The 19,205-nt window shown below is 37.3% G+C and overlaps 1 protein-coding gene across 2 annotated transcripts in view; it reads left to right on the top strand.

The window, feature by feature from the left end:
* Positions 1-19,205, top strand: part of DNER (delta/notch like EGF repeat containing) — a 134,794-nt gene that overhangs the window by 101,312 nt on the left and 14,277 nt on the right. Inside the window, exons 8-10 of one of the 2 annotated variants that reach the window (XM_074912315.1) lie at positions 2,750-2,974; positions 15,616-15,738; positions 18,968-19,081. In XM_074912315.1, the coding sequence (XP_074768416.1) occupies positions 2,750-2,974; positions 15,616-15,738; positions 18,968-19,081 (462 nt within the window). The remainder of the gene's footprint in view (positions 1-2,749; positions 2,975-15,615; positions 15,739-18,967; positions 19,082-19,205) is intronic. The other variant, XM_074912317.1, reaches the window with a different exon arrangement.

The following is a 19,205-nucleotide window of genomic DNA, read 5'->3' as shown; positions in this document are numbered from 1 at the left end:
GAGCAGAGATTTCACCAGACTCAGTGGCTGATCTCCTCCTAATTGTTAAAAGTCCTCGCAGATTCTTTAAAATCTGTCCAGGATTTGATGATAACAATACAGGCTTTTTTAATTTGTCAGCAAACCATTGCTAGAATTAGATTATTGATTTTAGGATTTCCATTCTTTTTCGTTTCCGATGGTTATGCAGTTATCTACAGGAGGGACCTCTAATACAGTATCTGTTTTCAAGCTCTCCTTCTTCAGCATTGGTGTGCAGGTGGGTCCTGGTAAAGCTCGTCAAGCAATCTGAGCCATAGGTAGCAAAATGGACAGGGCAGAAGGCTCTTGCCTGTTCTTTGCCTGTGCCCTGCCAGACCTGCTTTTCTTTCCTGGTCTCTTGCTGAGTTTTAATGACTAAACTGTTAAATGTTCAATATGTAGGTCCTTTCTTTTTCTTATTACTTTTTTTTTTTTTTTTTTTCTTAAATGGGAATAATTTTTCTTCAGTTTTCTTTCCATAGCTCTGGCATAAGATTCATGAACATATTTATGAATGTATGAGGGAAACACGGCTTTTTAAGTCATTTTTCCAGGACCTAATATTTTGAGGATGCTCCTAAAATCGTGCTGCCAACAGTGCCCAAGAATATTCTTGTTTTGTCTGGAATTCACAGGGCAGTTGTGGCCTTTCCATTTTTTCTTAGTTACAATAAACTAATATTTGTTAATTCTCTGAGTAGATCCCAGTAGTACACTCTGCAAGGGTTACTCACAATTGTTCAATATCAATTTCCCTCTCTGATGCATTTCACTGAGGTTTTGTGGATCTATAATACATGGAGTGTGTCTCCTTGAGAAAGTCCTCAGTATATTTTAAACTAATTGCTGTTTTCCCTTTTTTTTGGTGTATACTGGAAACTTTAATGTCTTTAGGCTGATTATCTGAGCTCTCACTTGCTCTTCAAGTCTTGGAGCTCAGTCAGGTTGACAGACTATGCTCATTTCACTAGATCTTTCTGTCCCAGGTTTTCAACAAATCTAATCAAGAACAAACTATAGACTTTAAACCTATTAGTAAATGTTTGTGATTTTTTTTCTAATGCTTTAAAATGTACGTTAATCTATTTCTTATGCGCTTGTTTTCAGACATGCCAACTCGTGACTTGCTACCCATGGTTACAGTTCTGGAAATACAGTAAACAGTTACAGTTTATCTCATCTGAATGTGAATCATGAATAATTAGAAAAGAAAAACAAAATGCCCTGAAAGTTACACATCTGTCAAAGTTAACTCAAAACTATTTCCTGATGAATTGTACCTTGCCTGAAATGTGGAATCACATAGTTTAGAACAAAAATATTTACTGAGTCAGTGAAATATAACGAGATGCTGTAAAGTATACATTGAATGTGGTATTTGGTCTTACTTTTGGTTCAGTTCTAATGCATCAACTGCCTTTAATCCAACAGTGAGGCTTTGTAAATACAAAAATGATAGAAGTAAGGCCAAAAATCTGCTTCATTCCATCATGGATAAGATTTCAATATTAAGTGTTAATCCAAAGTGTCACCTGTCATTTTTTTCATGTTTTTGAGTGTTGGCAAGCTGCTGTATAACAGAGATGCCTTCTCCATCTTGATTCTTTCTTTCACCATCATGCACATTTTTTATTTTTAATTTGTTTTTCTCTCTTTCTGATTAAATATTTTTCAAATCCTAGAATAGCTTTTCATGCCTTTACTTATTTTCTTTAGTGTCTGAAATGTTGCTACATTCTCCTGGTTAGCAGTGGCAATGTGGTCTGTTCTTGTCTTTTAGACTGGCACAACTGCAGTGGTTTACATTTTCTGTTAGATTGGTAAAACTGGCTTTCTGGGTCTTGAGTGGAGGCTCCTAATTTCTTATTCCCAATGATTAGTGTATTGTAATGTAAAAGCTGTTCTACAATTTAAGATATTCCAGGAAACTTTAAGTCTGAAAAGTGATGGATAAAAAAATATTAGAACTGAATGGAAAGGACAGTTTTCTCTTTTATTTGGAAGGGTGCTAGAATTTGCATATACTTTTAGAAGGGTGCTAGAATTGGGATATACCTTTCTGACTTGCTTTTGGGTGCAATAACCATGCATCATGTTAGTACATATATGACGTATGCCTATAAACTATAGTTAGTATACTGCAATTTGTTCAAATGTTGTTCTTTTCTACATCTGATTTTAAAATTCCCTTGCAGAAATATAGTTTTCTTTATGTCTAATTTTTAACATGGTATTGCTTCAATAAAGCATTGTGTCTCCTGCTAATGAGAAATATGTTCTTGTAAAAGATATTCCTCTAAATTATTGAAACTCAAGTAAACTCATGCTGCTTTAGAGGTTGTTATTCTTAACAGACACATTAATAATAACCCAAAAAAGGTCAGTTTTGGCTTTTCTTTTTTTTTCCAGGCTAGTCTGTTTCTGATCTGTATGAAGCCAGATGCACTTTGGAAGGTGGATAAGCACTGTCAGTTTCAACAAACATTTTTACAATTCACTGCCTTAATCATATGATAGTATGACTCCACCTGAAACATATTTTATCATATAATGTTAATTGGTAGAATTAGAGTTTTATATATATAGGAAATATGTATTTTTGTAATTTTCATAGAATTTAAAAAGTAGGAATATACGTATATCAATGGCTTACTTTTAACTTGCTTTAGTTATTAGAATTGTATGCACAGCAGAATGCTTACTTATCAAAACCATTTATTTCGTTTAGGGTTTTTAGGAACCTCTTGTGAAGACAAAATAGACCCTTGTGTGTCATCTCCCTGCCAGAACAATGGAACCTGTTATGCAGATAGACTTGCCTTCTCCTGCAGTTGTAGTCCTGGATTTACAGGACCTACATGTGCTCAGCTGATTGACTTCTGTGCTCTGAATCCTTGTGCACATGGCATTTGTCGCAGTGTTGGAACCAGCTACAGATGCCTCTGTATCCCTGGTTTGTACCAAACAGTAACATGTTTTGTAAATCTTCTAATATTTTTATATATATATTACATATATAATTTTAAATTACTTTTTTTCTTTTCAGTGTATAAAACACATTGAGCAGATGTTCTGTCTGTTTAGAATAATGATAGGAATCCACACATTCCATTTGGAAAAATCATAAATTGCAGAGTGAGCACTGAAAATACCCAGTGAGATCCAGGTGGCTTGGTTGATATCTACAGCTGTATTATAAACCCATAGTCTGCAGGATAAATAATTTTAAGATGAGGTATCAGTGTCATTGAAGTTACAAAATTTAGTAGAGAGAATGGAAAATGACACATTGGGGGAGTGGAAGCAAACAAGGTAGCTGAACAAAGGTAGAGAAGGAAAAAAAGGTTATCCCAAAGGGTTTAGTTCTGCCATCCATGTTTACATAAATTGTCCCTCTTCAGAAGTTCCAGTGATACACCTTAGGTGAGCATAGCTAGCAGACTCAGCTGGTAACTGACAATATAGCCTAGCACTGCCCGAGGTCTGGGTTGCGTTTTGTTTAGCTCTAGATTTTTTTCTTCATTGTACCAATGTAACAGAATATTGGGGTACTTACAGCTCCCTTTATACATTATAGAAATTATAATTAATAGATGAAGTAGCAGTTAGAATGAATAATATTGTGTGCTGCACTACTGCTTAAGCACTTAGAGTGAAAACCAATAATTATTTTAATTTGAATAATTTTGATGCTTTTTTTTTTTTTTTTCAAGTCTGTTCCTGTAAATCTATAAACTTGAAAACGGCAGAAGCTAAGGGGAAAATAAATTCCCAGTTTACAAGGGATAAACTAAGGAGTGGTACTGGATAGTTAGTAGCTCTACATACACATAACACTGTGACATGCATGTTGTTCTATGAAGTTCCTTTCAGAGGAATACTCTCTCTCTGCTGCTTTACCTTGCCTTGTAGGAAACCAGTCACAATTCTCCAGCTCTTTTCCCTTCCTTCTCAGTTAGCAGGATGTGCAGGTGTCCTACCAATCACAGAGGTGTTGCCTGAAGTAGGCAAGTAGTCCTGTAGGTGATGAGTCTGAACTTTAATACATGCCACATCCGTATGTTTTCTTTTTAGCCTTTGCATAAAAAGAAGTCAGCTTCTTTCTCTTCCAAGAAGAAGTTCCTCCTTTTCCTGCCAAGAAAGAAGCCCACGATCTGTTCCTAGAACACTTCAGATTAGGATAGTTGAGGCTTAGGACAAAAATAAAGTAAAATAACTGTTTAATTTGACTTTCATGTATTGGCATTTTGAGGATGAAAGATGTCACTGCTTTCTGCTTCTTATGGCTTTAATGCAAGGTGAAACATAGAGAACTCTTCTATTTTCCTTGAAAGGCATGAGCTTTTATCTGAGATACAGTAGCCCATAGAACTGGTATCTCATCTGAAGAGGGATCCCTGAAGACACGAACATTACCAGCTAATGTCTTTGTCTTGGATGGTATATTGAGGGCACTCTTCAAAGTGTTGCTTTCAGTAACTGATGCATGTGATCTTAAAGGAAATTCCAGATGTTGAGACTAAAGTTAGAAACTACTTAAGGATGAAAGCACTCATCACTTCAGAGGAATAATGGATTGATTTTTGAAAATAAGCCATCACTTATTAAATCAGTAAATGTGGGAAGAGCAGGTTTCAGCATTATGAATACTTCATCATAAGGCTTTGTGTTGTGTAGCAAGATTCTCACTGATGTATGCTATCCTGAGAGGGATGGCACAACATGGTTTTGTTGTTTCACAGTTTTGTTGCTGAAATTTCTTCTTGTAGTGTGTTTTGATTTTTGGAATGAAGATACTTTTAGTGATAGGTTAGACAACTGGCTATATAGGACTTAGTGTAGTTAAAAGTTTGTATGTATACAGAGCATGATGTAACAGTGAAGTTTGCTTTGACTGAATTTTAGAAAGCCTGTTGAAAAAAGGTAATTTTTTGAACTCAGTTCACTGAGCAGTCCTAACTTTTCTAGACTGTCTAGTTTTCTTACATTGATTCTAATAGGTCTGAATTTAACTGGTATAGAAAACAGTAACCTTCCGTGCATTTTGTGTTGAGTTGTTTCTCCACCAGAATGAATTAGTTTTATCTGTGTATATGGGGAGTTTGTAATGAAATCTCCTAGTGCAGCATTTTTAGAAGGTGTCAGAATTAATCACTGCTATTTAGAGACACAGAAAGAATCATCAGAAGTTTTTTTTTGGAGAGGTACTCACAAATGAACAGAAGCTAGTCGAAATTTGAAGTTTGGATTTGACAGATTTATAATTAAATTACATTATTCTTTATAAAGGAGAAAAACATGAAAGTGAAATGCAGACAATACCATAGTAGTGTTATCTCATAATTCATTTGTTGTCCAGCAGGACCTACAGGATTATAAAACTCTCATGTAAGAGCTTTAACAATTGAGTCATATTAACTTACTTAACAAAAATAAGAAAAGAAGCCCCCATTTATGGACAATTTTTCAGGAAGCACCCTCAGTTCTCCTGCTTGCAACCTTTCAGAAACCAGAGGGTAGGTAGACTTTTGTGGCAAGATAGGTCCAGATGTTTAAGTGACCTCAAATGTTTCTGTGAATGGCGTGGGCAGTTTTCATCTGAACAACAGAGTGGCATTATGCAATGCAGAAGAGTATTCCCTAACGTGGTTTGGTTTATATATTTCAGGAGGTGAAGATGATAATTCTTCCATTACAAACTTTCAGTCTTCCTTTTTGAAGTGTTTAATTGCTTTGCTGTTCGTTTGCATAATAGAGGAATCCTTAGAGAAAAGGATTGCGTATTGAGATTAAGAGCAACAGGCCTAATCATATTTAAATAGAGCTAGCACATCCTGTCCTATTGAGAGCACAAACTAGAATTCATATCAGTTTATAATTAGTTCCATGTCTGACAAAATATCTTTTTGATTGCAGGTAGTTGAAATTGCCAGGTGCTGTTTTCCTAAATTCATTTTTAGAACTGAGTATTTAATAGTTTAATATTTACCCCTTCATTTTGGATATTATTCCCCTCACCCAGGCCTCAGAAGGACTAAATAGCAGAGGAAGTGAACAGGAAAAAAAGGGTTTGAAGTTAAAAAAAAAATCCAGAAAGACAGGAGAAGGAGGACTCCGTGGGTAGGACTATGAGAGATACTTGGTAGCATTAACCTATTCTTTGATTGGCTAGCAAGTATTTTGTTAACTTGTTTGGATTCATAACAGAAAACTGCTGTTTTTCTAGCTATTGAATGGTACAAACAGTTTAGGCATGGTCAAGAAAAATCTCTACAAAGGGTGGAGAAGCTTTTGAGACGAGGAGCTGCCTAACTCTGGACAATAAGGAAAGTGATAAAAATGTATCAATATGATTTGATCTGTAAATCATTTTTAATATATAATCAACACCACAGTTGACTGAAAAAAAACAGAGATTAATGAAGAATTAAGACTGCCAGTGCTGTGTATGCTCTGGGAGGTTCTGAAAAGAATGCAGTATTCATATGCTTTGAATTGTAGAAATCAAAACATGAGAAGAGATATTATACCTTTGTATAAGTGATGGGAAAATAAATCAACAGAAACCTGAATTTCCCAATTAGCGTAAAAAATATTTCTACTGCGTTTCTGTCATAAAAAGGGATCCAATTTCTGGCCTGGACTATCGGGAGCTGTCCAGCACAGTGCCCTGTCCCAAGTTGTCCATGGGAGAAAAAATTAGACATTTATTTTTCCAAGTATACCAGGGAGGCTTTAATCTTCTTCCGCATGTTTTTTGCCTGTGGTTCAAACAACAAAAAGCTAGTTAAATATTCTTGGACAAATAAAAGCATTTTTTCTGAAACTTGTCACCTAAACCCCATTAGAAGTTGTTGGTTAGGTTTGTTCGAATTAATTCTGTTTTGCAGGACTTAAAAGTAGTCTCAGGCCTCTCATGTTATGAAGACTTGTTTTTATTTAAATATTCTTGCATTTAAAAGTTAGTCAGATGAAAAGCTGTAGAGGTTGCATCCAAGACCATATATGGTACCTCTTTAGTTGAACTCTTTTGTGTTGTGCTCCATGTGTGAAATTCAATGGGAAGTATTAAAAAAAACCCATTTTTTTTCCCCAACCTTTTGTAGACTGCTGTAAACTTCACTTTTAAAAATAACAATTTGTTTTAGAAGGAATTCCCTCTACAAATAGCATTATTTGCTTCATATAGAGGTGGAACTACAGGCCAAATTATGTGAGCTTGTCATTAATCTGTCAGTAATTTAAAAACTTGGATAATTTATTTCAGAGATCATTCAAGAACTGCACTTAAGTGGTAGAAAGATAGGAATAGTCAGAATAATTAGTTTCCTTCTTTTATGCCTTTTCATTGTTATAAACATACCATTATGGGTTAAGTCATAACAGTGGGATTTGAACCAATTACTTTTAGAGGTTTTCCTCATGAGTTAGAGGGATAGTAGATAAATGGGAGTCAACTTCTGTGTAGATGAGCGTTTAGGAGGCATCATAATACACACTTTGCCAGTGGTTTGTGTAATTATTGTGTGTAAGATAGATGAGTAATTAAACTTTAGGTTTTTTTAGGAATTGCAACGTAGGATTCCTCAAGTAATGACTACAGAGCATGGAATAATGTATTTTTCTATCAAAAAGGAGTTTGATAGAGTGGACGAGTTACGTCTCTGGTATATTAAAATGGTGGATTCTATTTACAATTTTGCCTACAGTGATTTGATGGTCTCTGTTACATTACTTGTAAAGTGGATAAATAAAATTTGTCTGCAGTTTAGTAGCATTATTAAGGGTTAATAATAAACATACTGAACTACATAAAGATATTACCATACATTAGTAGGAAAGAAATGATCTCTGCATCTTGACCCTGAGGCTTTCTGGTTTACAGGCTCTCAGCATCAGTGTGCCAGCTCCTAGACTACTGACTTCTTTGTACAGGAGTCTTTCACTTTCAGACATGTTCCTGAATTCCTATACATTATTTTTTTAGATATATTAATTGTAAGTTTATTAAATAACATTTTTGAACTCTCTTTGAAATTTGTTATATGGTGTATCTGAAACATACTGTTTTAAAAACTTTAGAACCTGCCACTTATTTTTTGTGTTCTGCTCTAAGATGCCATGGGGGTTTTTTAGAGGTATTTTACAGAGAATATAATTTCTTATTACAGAAGCAAAACTCTGCAGAGTTTTGCTTATATGTGTGACCTTAATACCATCCTTCCTTTATGCACTGTTTCTACTAGCAGGCTTATTGTCAGCTGAATTTTCATCTGTGTAACTAAGTAAGAATTTTAAACAGTTCCAGTTAGCGCAAGGGTCTGTGCAAGTCTCCTTGCTTGGTAGGCAGTTTGGTTTCCATGCCTTTTTGGCCAGTATAAGATTTGAAGAATGATGAATGATGTCCAAGTAGAGAGTGGTCACAAGTGACATTCTTCAGGGGTTGGTGTTTGGGCCAGCGCTGTTTAAGATCTTTGTTGGAGACACGGACAGTGGGATTGAGTGCACCCTCACCAAGTTCACCAATGACACCAAGCTGTGTGGTGCGGTCGACACACTAAAGGGAAGATATGAGCCATCCAGAGGGATCTGGACAGGTTGGAGAGGTGGGCCTGTGTAAATCTCATGAAATTCAGTAAGGCCAAGTGCAGGGTCCTGCCCATGGGTCGGGGCAATCCCAAACACAAATCCAGGCTGAGTGAGGAGTGCATTGAGAGCAGCCCTGCGGAGAAGGACTTGGGAGTACTAGTGGATGGAAAACTGACTGTGAGCCAGCAATGTGTGCTCGCAGCCCAGAAAGGCAAACGTGTCCTGGGCTGCATCAAGAGAAGTGTTTGAGGCCAGGTTGGATGAGGCTTTGAGCAACATGGTCTAGTGGAAGGTGTCCCTTCCCATAGCAGGGGAGTTGGAACTAGAGGATCTTTAAGGTCCCTTCCAACTCAAACCATTCTATGATGTATCTTAAAAAAGACTACATTAAAAATTTCTGTATTTTTGTTAAAGAATGTAGCTGTAAACAAAAGAATTTTTCATAGATAACTTCAGAATAACTTTCTAGTACAGTTGCTTCCTCTCTTTCTAGTAATATTACGATGCTGCTACTTTTATGTTCAGAAGCAATGCCAAATACAGCTATTTGCATCTTTTGTAGTATATAACATTTCTATGGATGTACTCAGAAAGAAAGAAACAATATCTACATTAACAATACTTTTCCATCTGAGCAGAGAAAAAAAATGCATTGGGCATTGCAGCTTCAAAAAGGGCAACTAATCTTACTAAACACTTTTTTTTCCCAGGTCACTAAAAATGAGATATACCTTCATTAACAGCATAAAGATGTCCCTATATTATCACGTCTCACTCTACGTGACTGTCCCTCTGCTACTGGTCTTTACAAAGGCAAAAACAGATCTGTTGCCACTCTCCCCTGGATTCCCAAATCCTCTTTCTCTTTCCTAACTGACAGGGAGGCTGCCTTGAAGAGGCCAGGATGTTTGTCTGATGCTCTCCAGCATTGTCTTCGGACAGCTACATGCCAAGGTGCACTGTCTTTGCACATGGCTATGTTAAAAACTGCAAAGGGAGCAAATGTAAAAGGGGGCACACAATCTGCGTCATGCAGGCTGATGAGCAGAAGCCATGGGTTTTCTCAAAGCCTTCGAGAGCAGTTGACAGAGCAAAAGATACAGCAGTGCAACCTCTTGAGAATATCTGCACTATCAGGTTAACAGAAGAGAGAGGGAGGAGCTTGCTCTCCATTTATAAATCAATAAAGAACGAAGTTGAAAGCTTCTGAGGCTTTCTTAAACACTAGCTCCTCAACAGTAATTCGCTAGACTTATCCACACTTAACATCAGCAAACCAAGGCAGCAGAACAAAAATCCCATCTCTATGGGAAGGCCTCATGAGATACAATGCAAGGGAGCTCTATTTTGCAGAGAAGACCATCCATTCACATACATGGCCCACTCACTGACAGAGAGTTGCATGTTATATAATCAAGAAATAAATGTGTTCAGTTAAAGTCTGAGCTTATATAGCAATTAAGTAAGAGAGAGAAGAGCTGCTCCAGATGGCAGGAAGGTAGGAAGCATGCTTACAAGCCATGGCCAGATTGCATGGAGGGTTGCCTTAATGTAGAATTGGAAACAAAATGAGGAAACAGAAGCAATAAAGGGCTCACAGACAGTCTGGAACTGGAATTAACCTAAAGTCGCTTCTGCCAGAGCTTGCGTTTCCTGCCCCAGTTCCAAAATGGGGGAAGGGAAAAAAGAGCGAAAAGAAAAATTGCTACTGCTACAGACAGATGTTGCACTTGCCTCTGCAAAGGTACTAAGATAAACCTACGTTCCTATAAACATCTATTAACCTGCATGAGCAAAAAATCAAGTGCAGAGGAAACATACTCCATGGTACTTCTTCTGAAATTGCCACCACTCTCATACCCTGTGGAATTTTTTCTGACACTCCTCTTTTTTTTTTTTTTTCCCCAAATGTTCTATACATGCTATCATCTATATTTATAAAGTAGAGGGCAGGTGCTTTGTGGTTTCAACTTCCATACCCCTATGTCTTTAAGAAGGCCAAATGCAAAAGCTTGCTGCAACATTAAGTTATTCAATTTCCACATAGATTTCTTTGCTTTGGGCCAGACAAAATTAAAAAGAATATATAAAATATTCACATTTTAAATGTGTAACAACAGATCTATTAAAATAATAGAGTATAAAGAGAAAAAAGTTTAAGAGGAGGAAGAAACTGCTTTGGGGTTCGGGGTCTAAAGAAATGTTCTATGGACAGACACAATGGGGTCCCACTGGTTTCATGAACCAGGTTCTGGATGAGAAATCCAACAAAGGAGCAAAAGAATTTTTATCAGGATTAGTTCTTTAACATGGGGTAAGCATGAAAACACATGACACAAACTATGAATCTAATATCCAAACACTGGGTATTTGTTACCTGTAAAGGGCCAGAAGGTAAGGATTAATAATTGGGGTGTGTAAGCAATTGAAGATTTAAAGGTAAAGTTTCACATATAATTGAAAACTTACACACATAATACAAAGTAGGTATGGTTTCATAGGCCTGTGAATTCTACAGGGCCCTCTCAGCAGACATTTGAAAAAGAAGTATATTCAACTTGGAAATAACTTACACATTCCCCCCCCCCCCCATTCTGGAAGTAGGAACATTCAAAAATATTAGACTGCTTACCAAGTTAACTTATATGAATTAGCTTTTCTATACTAACTATTATATGATGTAGATTATCCATAAAAATACCCACAATGAAAGCCAACACACACAAAAAGTTAGTAGTAAATGCTTGGTTGTGTGTGTTCTGCAAATTGTGCAGATATGTAAGTATAATAACTATCATAGAATGATTAGAGTTGGAAGGGACCTTAAAGATTATCTAGTCCAGCCCCTGCCATGGGCAGGGACACCTTCCACCAGCCCAGGTTGCTCACAGCCCCGTCCAGCCTGGCCTTGAACACTGCCAGGGAGGGGGCAGCCACAGCTGCTCTGGGCAACCTGTGCCAGGGCCTCACCACCCTCACAGGGAAGAATTTCTTCCTTTTATCTAATCTAAATCTACCCTCTTGCAGTTTAAAGCTGTTACCCCTTGTCCTATCCCTACACTCTGTGATCAAGTGTCCCTCCCCACCTTTCCTGCAGCCCCCTTTAAGTACTGGAAGGCTGCTATAAGGTCTCCCCAGAGCCTTCCCTTCTCCGGGCTAAACACCCCCAACTCTCCCAGCCTGTCCTCACAGGGGAGCTGCTCCAGCCCCTGATCATCTTCGTGGCCTCCTCTGGACCTACTCGAGCAGGTCCGTGTCCTTCTGATGCTGGTGCCCCCAGAGCTGGACACAGCGCTGCAGGGGGGGGCTCATGAGAGTGGAGTAGAGGGGGAGAATCCCCTCCCTCGTCCCACTGCCCACACTGCTCTTGATGCAGCCCAGGACACCGTTGGCTTTCGGGCTGCAAGCACACATTGCTGGTTCATAGTCAGTTTTTCCACCCACCAACACCCCAAGTCCTTCTCCGCAGGGCTGCTCTCAATCCACTCCTCACCCAGCCTGGATTTGTGTTTGGGATTGCCCCGACCCATGGGCAGGACCCTGCACTTGGCCTTACTGAATTTCATGAGATTTGCACAGGCCCACCTCTCCAACCTGTCCAGGTCCCTCTGGATGGCTCATCCCTTCCCTCCAGCGTGTTGACTGCATATGTATGAATTCAGTCTAATACATGGTTTATATAGCAGCATAATTTAGAAGCAGTAATACAAAGAGAAACGCTTGTTAAGAATGATATGGTGCCCCTTAGCTCCAAGAGAATAAACACATTTCCCTTGGGTGCCCAGTCCCACAGCAGATCTTTCTCCCTCACAGCAGTTACAGCAGGAGGCGGCTGCTGGCACCAGGGTGAGGACGATGAGGGTGAAATCGTATGTGGGCAAGATCTGCCCTCTCGTGGAGAGAGAAAATATCTTTCCCTCACTGTGTTCGGTGTCTGACAGCATGGGCTGTCTTAATCCTAAAGAGCTGATATGATAGTTCATATTCATTTTAGAAACCAGACAACTATTCAGTCACAAAATTCCCTCAGTTCCCTTTGAAAGGTGAAAGCGGAAAACGTGTTTTCTGAAAATATCTAATTACGTCTGTGTTCAACACAGGGAATACTCATAAGTTTTTCTTTTAAAGTTTTCTGATTTTGGTGGTTTGTATGTTGGCTACAGATGTCACTGTGTAAGGATACCTCCCTTCATAATAAGCTAGATAAACTTCGTCACAGGCTAATAAGAAATCTCATAACGTCTAGCATAATTAATTCTGTATTGTCTGGCTAACAGCTTTAGAGAAAGTAGTTCTGAAATGTTTCTTAATAAGCTACTAGTCCAACCAACTATTTACTATGAAAAGACAATTTTGTGCAGAACCAAAAGGGTAATACTACATATACATCTCGTGTAGTACTAACATGTTGTATCTTCATACAGTTTTATTTTGAATTATTCATAATAAGGAAGGGGGGTGGAAATGGTGTCTGGAGGTGACATTTGTCATATTTTCTATGGTTCTGTGAGAATTTTGGGGAAAATTTAAACCAGGAGACTGAATATAGATTACCACTTACTAGGATGAGAATCCGCCCCTCTCTTTGGTTCTTTGTTCATGAAAGATACCCTCATTTCATGTCTATAAGTTTTTCTACTAACTAGAGATTATCTGAAGAAGTGAAATCACACTGCAGAATCTACACTTTGTATTTTAGGCCTTTTCCCTGGCATCTTTATTCATGTCCACTGCATCTTTATTCATTGTGTGCTCATTTATTTATTGCTTTTATAGCTCTGTGTAATGAACAAATCGAGATTTTAAAAAGCATATAAACACTCTTTCAGTGCATAGTATTACATTATAGATTACAAGTACATATTCATGGTATTATATCACGCTAACATGAGGTTAAGGGGAATATTGCCTTGACGAGACAAGAAGGTTAAATTTTTTTATGATTTAACCAAAATTAATCCATGGTAGGGGTGGGAAGTCCTTATGTACTGTTAACATACAGTGACATATCTTCTCTATATGACATATCTTCTCTATATGACTGTTCTTTGTGAAACTGTGTTTTTAATACAAAAGCATATTTGAAACTGCCTTTTTTAATGCGTAATATAGACCTTCACCAGAAGAAAATTTCCAGAACATTGAGCAAAGTGGACAAATAGAGGCAAGCTTTTGTTTAAAACAAATAAAAACATTTCCCAGTCTACATTGTTTTCAGTACCAGGTAAATGTTATAAAATAGCTCAACAGGAAGAGGAGTGTGAAGTAACCACTGTGTACAAAATGTTTCTGGCATTACTCTGTGGACAACAGTATAGGTTAGAATTTCTGTCCTCACCTTTTCATGGATGGGTTTGGTTTCAGAAGCCAAACCATTTCCCAAAACATCCAAAGCACTCATTTGTGTTAGCTATCCGGTTAATTCAGGTGAGGTTAACTGTGTGGTCTTTGCTTTGCTTGAGAGAGAGGTGGGCTCTGTGATGTCCCAAGTCAGATGCTAGGACCTGCAGTAATTAGCAGCATGTAGCTAGCAGTTGAAGAGCTGTAGAAAATGTGGAAGTCTGGTCACCAATTATTTGCTGTAATTTAAAGGAAGGGGGTAAACATTATGAAAGATGCACATTTTAGTAGAAATATTTGTGTTTGTACTTTCAAAAAGATAAGAACATATTCAGTTTAATCTATTAAATTCTGAACCTTCCCCTAAAGGTAATTTGGCTAATTATGAAGCATGCCCTGCAACCCCAAAGAGGGGGAAACAACTGTTTAGAAAGACTCAAGCAAGTTGCCTGTTACTTTTTAATTGGTCAGATACACTAGCAGTTTTACAGTTCTTCTGTGCTGCTTCTTGTCTTCAGGAAGAAAGCAGTGTTTACGTTGCAATTAAATGTGTTATTTGTACTTACTAAACATTATGACCAATCTATTTTCTTTTTTTCTTGTTGATATATTAATTGCCTATAAATTTAGACATTGTTTCTGGAGTTGGAAAGCCCCTACCTTAAGAAAGAAAAAAAAAAAAAAAAGAAGGAAAAGAAAAAAGTAACAAGAAAGTAGAGAGGAGGCTTTTCATTAACAAAAGTATAACCTGGGTCTATTGAAGAAGAATTAAATAAGCTTCTTAGTATCAAATGTAATAGTCTTAAAAATGACCAGGCTTATGTTTCTTCATATTTAATACCAAGTAACCAATATTATGAAGTAGACATGTTTTAGCATTACAGCTAGTTTTATTTTCTGTGGTACATTATACTAATTAATGCTGTTACTTAATATGAGTAGGTACTACTTTGACCTGATACACTATGTCTAGAAAGTAATTTCAACTACTGTTAAGACCAATGATCATATGGCACACTAATTAATGAGAAAAATACTATTACAAGTGGATTAACTCCTTATTTCTTACCTCATGATACAAATAACTCAGTGGTCATTAACAGGTCTCGTAGATTTTCTGTGCTCCTACTTTCTATGTTTGCATAATCAGGCCATAATACCTGCCTACATCTTGGGAATACTGTAAAAAATTAAGTATCTTAATGCTTCTACAGTGTTTTGACATTGTACAGCATTAAAGTTAAAACATACTGTCATTCTAACTACTGTTATACAATTATCACCGCCTTGATGAAAAGTGGCTTTGATGCAAGGATCCAGGAAAACTAGGAGATATGTCAGTATTAGTTTATTCCTTTTTACAGCCAGTGTGTGGGTATTCACGTAGTTCCTAGTGGCCTTGGTCACCAGCCTGCGTGCTTACAGCCTTGCTGTGGTTTATCGCAGGGGCTGGGGCTTCTCTGAGAACATTGTGCTTCCAAGGTTTGTTTTTTGTAATTTTCACTCGTGGAAAAGATGTCCTTAAAATCAGTGTCTTACACTGTGCAGTCAGATACATGTTATTTCAATTAGCAAGCATCTGTCCTCAGACTAGAGTTGCGTAATTGTTAATTTTTACTGAGAAAGATTTCATGGCTTGTTTTATTTCCTCTTTGTGTGATTTAGGTTACCATGGCCTTTACTGTGAAGAGGAATATAATGAATGCCTTTCTGCACCCTGCCAGAATGGAGCCACCTGCAGAGACCTCGTCAACAGCTATGAGTGTGTGTGCCTTGCTGAATATGAAGGTAGGATGGGGTTTGCCTGTTGTTTTTTGATTTATTCTATGTATTTTTTATGGTAGGGTCTGTAACAGAGATATAGACTATCTTTAACTGAGCAGAAATAAATCCCACATGTAAAATTAATGAAAACAAACTTCAATGTAGATCCTGATCCCATAATCTTGATTCAGATGCCTAGCTCAGATTTAGGAGGTCTGTGAGGAGTGCATGTCCTTGTGTGGGAACACATGGCTTCTCTCTTCTTTTGTACTCTTTTCTGCTGTTTTTAAGATATGTTAGAAAGTGATGAGTTTTTAAAAGAAAACATAAGCGTTAAATAAATTTTTTCATCAGTTATTACTAGGAGCCATTACATGAAGAGCTTTCCAAATTATTTTTCATTTATTTTCTTCAGTGAAGTGAGTTGAAAACATAGTAATAAAGGATTAGTATTTGAAACAGATTAGCACAAAGGAGTAAAAATGAAAATTTCATGTTGATTGTTCATTTAGAAGACTATAAAGCCCTGAGACAGTAGTAGCTCTGTCACTGGTTTCCCATGTTAACTGCAGCTATTCCTAGATGTGTTTGAACAGAATTGGTCTTCAGGATTTCTTAAGTAATTTATAAAATAGAGGAGAAAATTTTGTGTTTTGCTATACAAAATCTTTTATCTTTCAGTAGTTTTCAACTTTACACAGAGTAGCACGTATCAGCTGTCTGTGACATGTCCCTCTGTGGAGGGCTAAAATTATACATTTTTTGTATATTCTGTTTCAAATGATGCTGTGAGAACATTTTGAATGCAAGTTTATGTTATTAGTATTTAAAAATGTACATATTTTACATAGAATGACTATGTTTTAAGGAACATTACCCCAGCATTTTCTCATTAAGTGTATAAGTCCTTATCTGTGTTGATAAGTAATGCTCACTTAACAGCCGCTTGAGGCTAAATATGTATTTCATGCTGGTGATTGCACTGCTCTTTGACAATAGATATAGAATTCATCATTTTAGAGGCTTAGTGAGGAAATGACCCTCAGCTTTTCATGACAGCTTAAAGAGCCCTTAACCATAATGTTATGACTTCATGTTCAGTTCTCATCCGACCTGTATGTGCAGCTGAAAGCACTGTGTGCACAGCACATTTTGTTTATGTGAAAGCAGGGGACCTTGTCCTGTAAGCAGTTTTTGCTGATTACTGAGCTTTCTTCATTCCAGTACTTAAGGTATTCAGTAACACTAATGAGTAGAGCTGAGGTACCCAGCTCAAGACACCATGTGGGCCTCAATTAGGCCTCAAGTTTTACCACCACCAACCCAGACCTCCCCGTATGCAGACCCCCTTCTGCCCCCACACCCCCCGGGCTGCTAACTGACCAGAGCTGTTATCACTGGTCTGCACTGAAGTATGTGCCAGCACGTACGCGTGGGCTTCTGGCTCTGAAGGCTTCTGCTGCTTAGCTGCAGGATGCTCAGGCTAGAGTGCTCTGCCTTCCTGCTGCTGACAGACTGACCAAATGATTTCAGCAGGTCTGTAGTGAGTGAGTACGTGTGTGTGTGTGTGTGTATTTTTACATATATTTTTAAAATGAGTTTATATTTTTTTTAATTATTGCTATTAACATGAGATGATTGTTTTTATATAACACATGTAAGCTTGCATTGCTGTACATAACTGCAGTGCTGAATGCTAGAGAGCAAAGTTCTTTCCTTTTAATCATTCACTCATTAAATAAATTTGCTTGTATACGTACATCTGATATATTATGTGTCCAATTTCTTCCTTTTTTGTGCTGATTTTTCTTTCTCATATTCTTTTATTTTCTCACTAATTTTACCTCTGTATATTTCTGCATCTCAAACGCTCCAATTTCAAATTCATAAACTGCCCAATTCCTGTTGGGAAGGAGTAAGGCAGGACTGGTTGCATGTCCACTTTTCACATGTATTCCTCTAACCTCTTCTAGTCCTCCATCATTGTAGGTTCTGTAGTTCCCCCAAGCAACATAATTCCTTCACTGTCATTTGCTACCTCATGATTAGAAACATTTTCCTGATGCTAATGCTGTATTGCAGTTTTTATACATCATAAACAATATGAATTTATGCTTCTCTTGACTATGAATCTTTACAGTTTGCACGACAGTAAGGATTTAGAAACATGAATCACCTTAAAAAGTGAAAAATGTGTTTGTAATTTGTAACTGTTATCACATGAAAATATCTGGAATCCTGTCCTGCTTTTTTTTGCTGAAATTCTTACAAAAAAGTGTAAGAATGGGAAAACTTGAAGATAATTTAGGATTTTAGCAAAGTGGTCACTTTGTATTCATTCCTAAGCAAAGAATAGTAATAAGACTTAGATTTAGACTTAAAATTTACACTAATGGATAAACTTAGGCAGGTATTTTAACTGCAAGCTAATTTCACTGTAGTAGATACATTATAAACAAAGTCCCACCAGTCATTCATTATTCACATACTTTTTTTTTTTTTTTCTTTCATGTTTCAGTACTATCCACACACTGATTAGATCCTTCATGTATTGATTTTTCTGGTTTTATCTGAAAAGTAGATCCAAAGAAAATGATGCATGTAGCAGTCAGTGGCAGTAGAACATCTCTCCCCATCCCCAGATGGCAATCTGCTGTGCTTTCTGTTCTGTATGCCAGGTATGGCTTGTACTGTCTTCTGCAAGGCAAAGCTGCTGAATGCACATAGCCTACACCTGAGAATGAAACAGCGAAGGTAGTGGCATGAAGTTGAGCAACCCAGTTATACATTTGAATTATTTTTCTTTTATTGTGTTACTTATACTCCTCAGTTTCCTGCAAAAGTCGATGAGAGGCATCAGAATGCTTATGTATATTATTAAAGAAGTTATTACATAATATTCTTACTGAAGACAATTATTATTTACATTTTATTGAAGAATATTAAATAGCTGAACAGATTATGCTTTACTATACCATTGGTTTTTCAGACACTGCAGCAGTTCTTGTTAGCAGAAATCTTCCTACTCTTTTATCCCAAAGCCTCAGTGGGTGGGAAGAGCAAAGAGGAGGCATGTCTGTAAAAAGTTAAGCTGCCATAAACTATATGTCTTTATTTTTATGGCATTAGTCTAATAGGACAGGTTTGGAGGCTACACATCATTGTGCTCATCCAAGTGAGGTTATCACATGTACTGATTTCATGCTGTCAGTATAGGTCATGTTAATGGCAATTACTAATTTTGCCTTTTCAGGAAGGCACTGTGAATTATACAAAGATCCTTGTGTTAACATCAACTGTCAGAACGGTGGCACTTGTGACGGCGAAGGCCTAAATGCTACGTGTATTTGTGCACCTGGATATACAGGCAAGTAATTTATACATTATACAGAATGTCTAGTTGTCAGTGTTCACTGTGTCCAAAAAGACAACTACCAAGTAAGACTGTGTCTCTTCAACGAAACAGATTAATTTGGATTTTGCTGAATTCT

Source organism: Athene noctua, chromosome 8, assembly GCF_965140245.1.
Source record: "Athene noctua chromosome 8, bAthNoc1.hap1.1, whole genome shotgun sequence".
In the NCBI taxonomy this organism is placed as follows: domain Eukaryota; kingdom Metazoa; phylum Chordata; class Aves; order Strigiformes; family Strigidae; genus Athene; species Athene noctua.
Note: the sequence above shows the minus strand (reverse complement) of the source record. Positions and strands in the feature narration are given on the sequence as shown.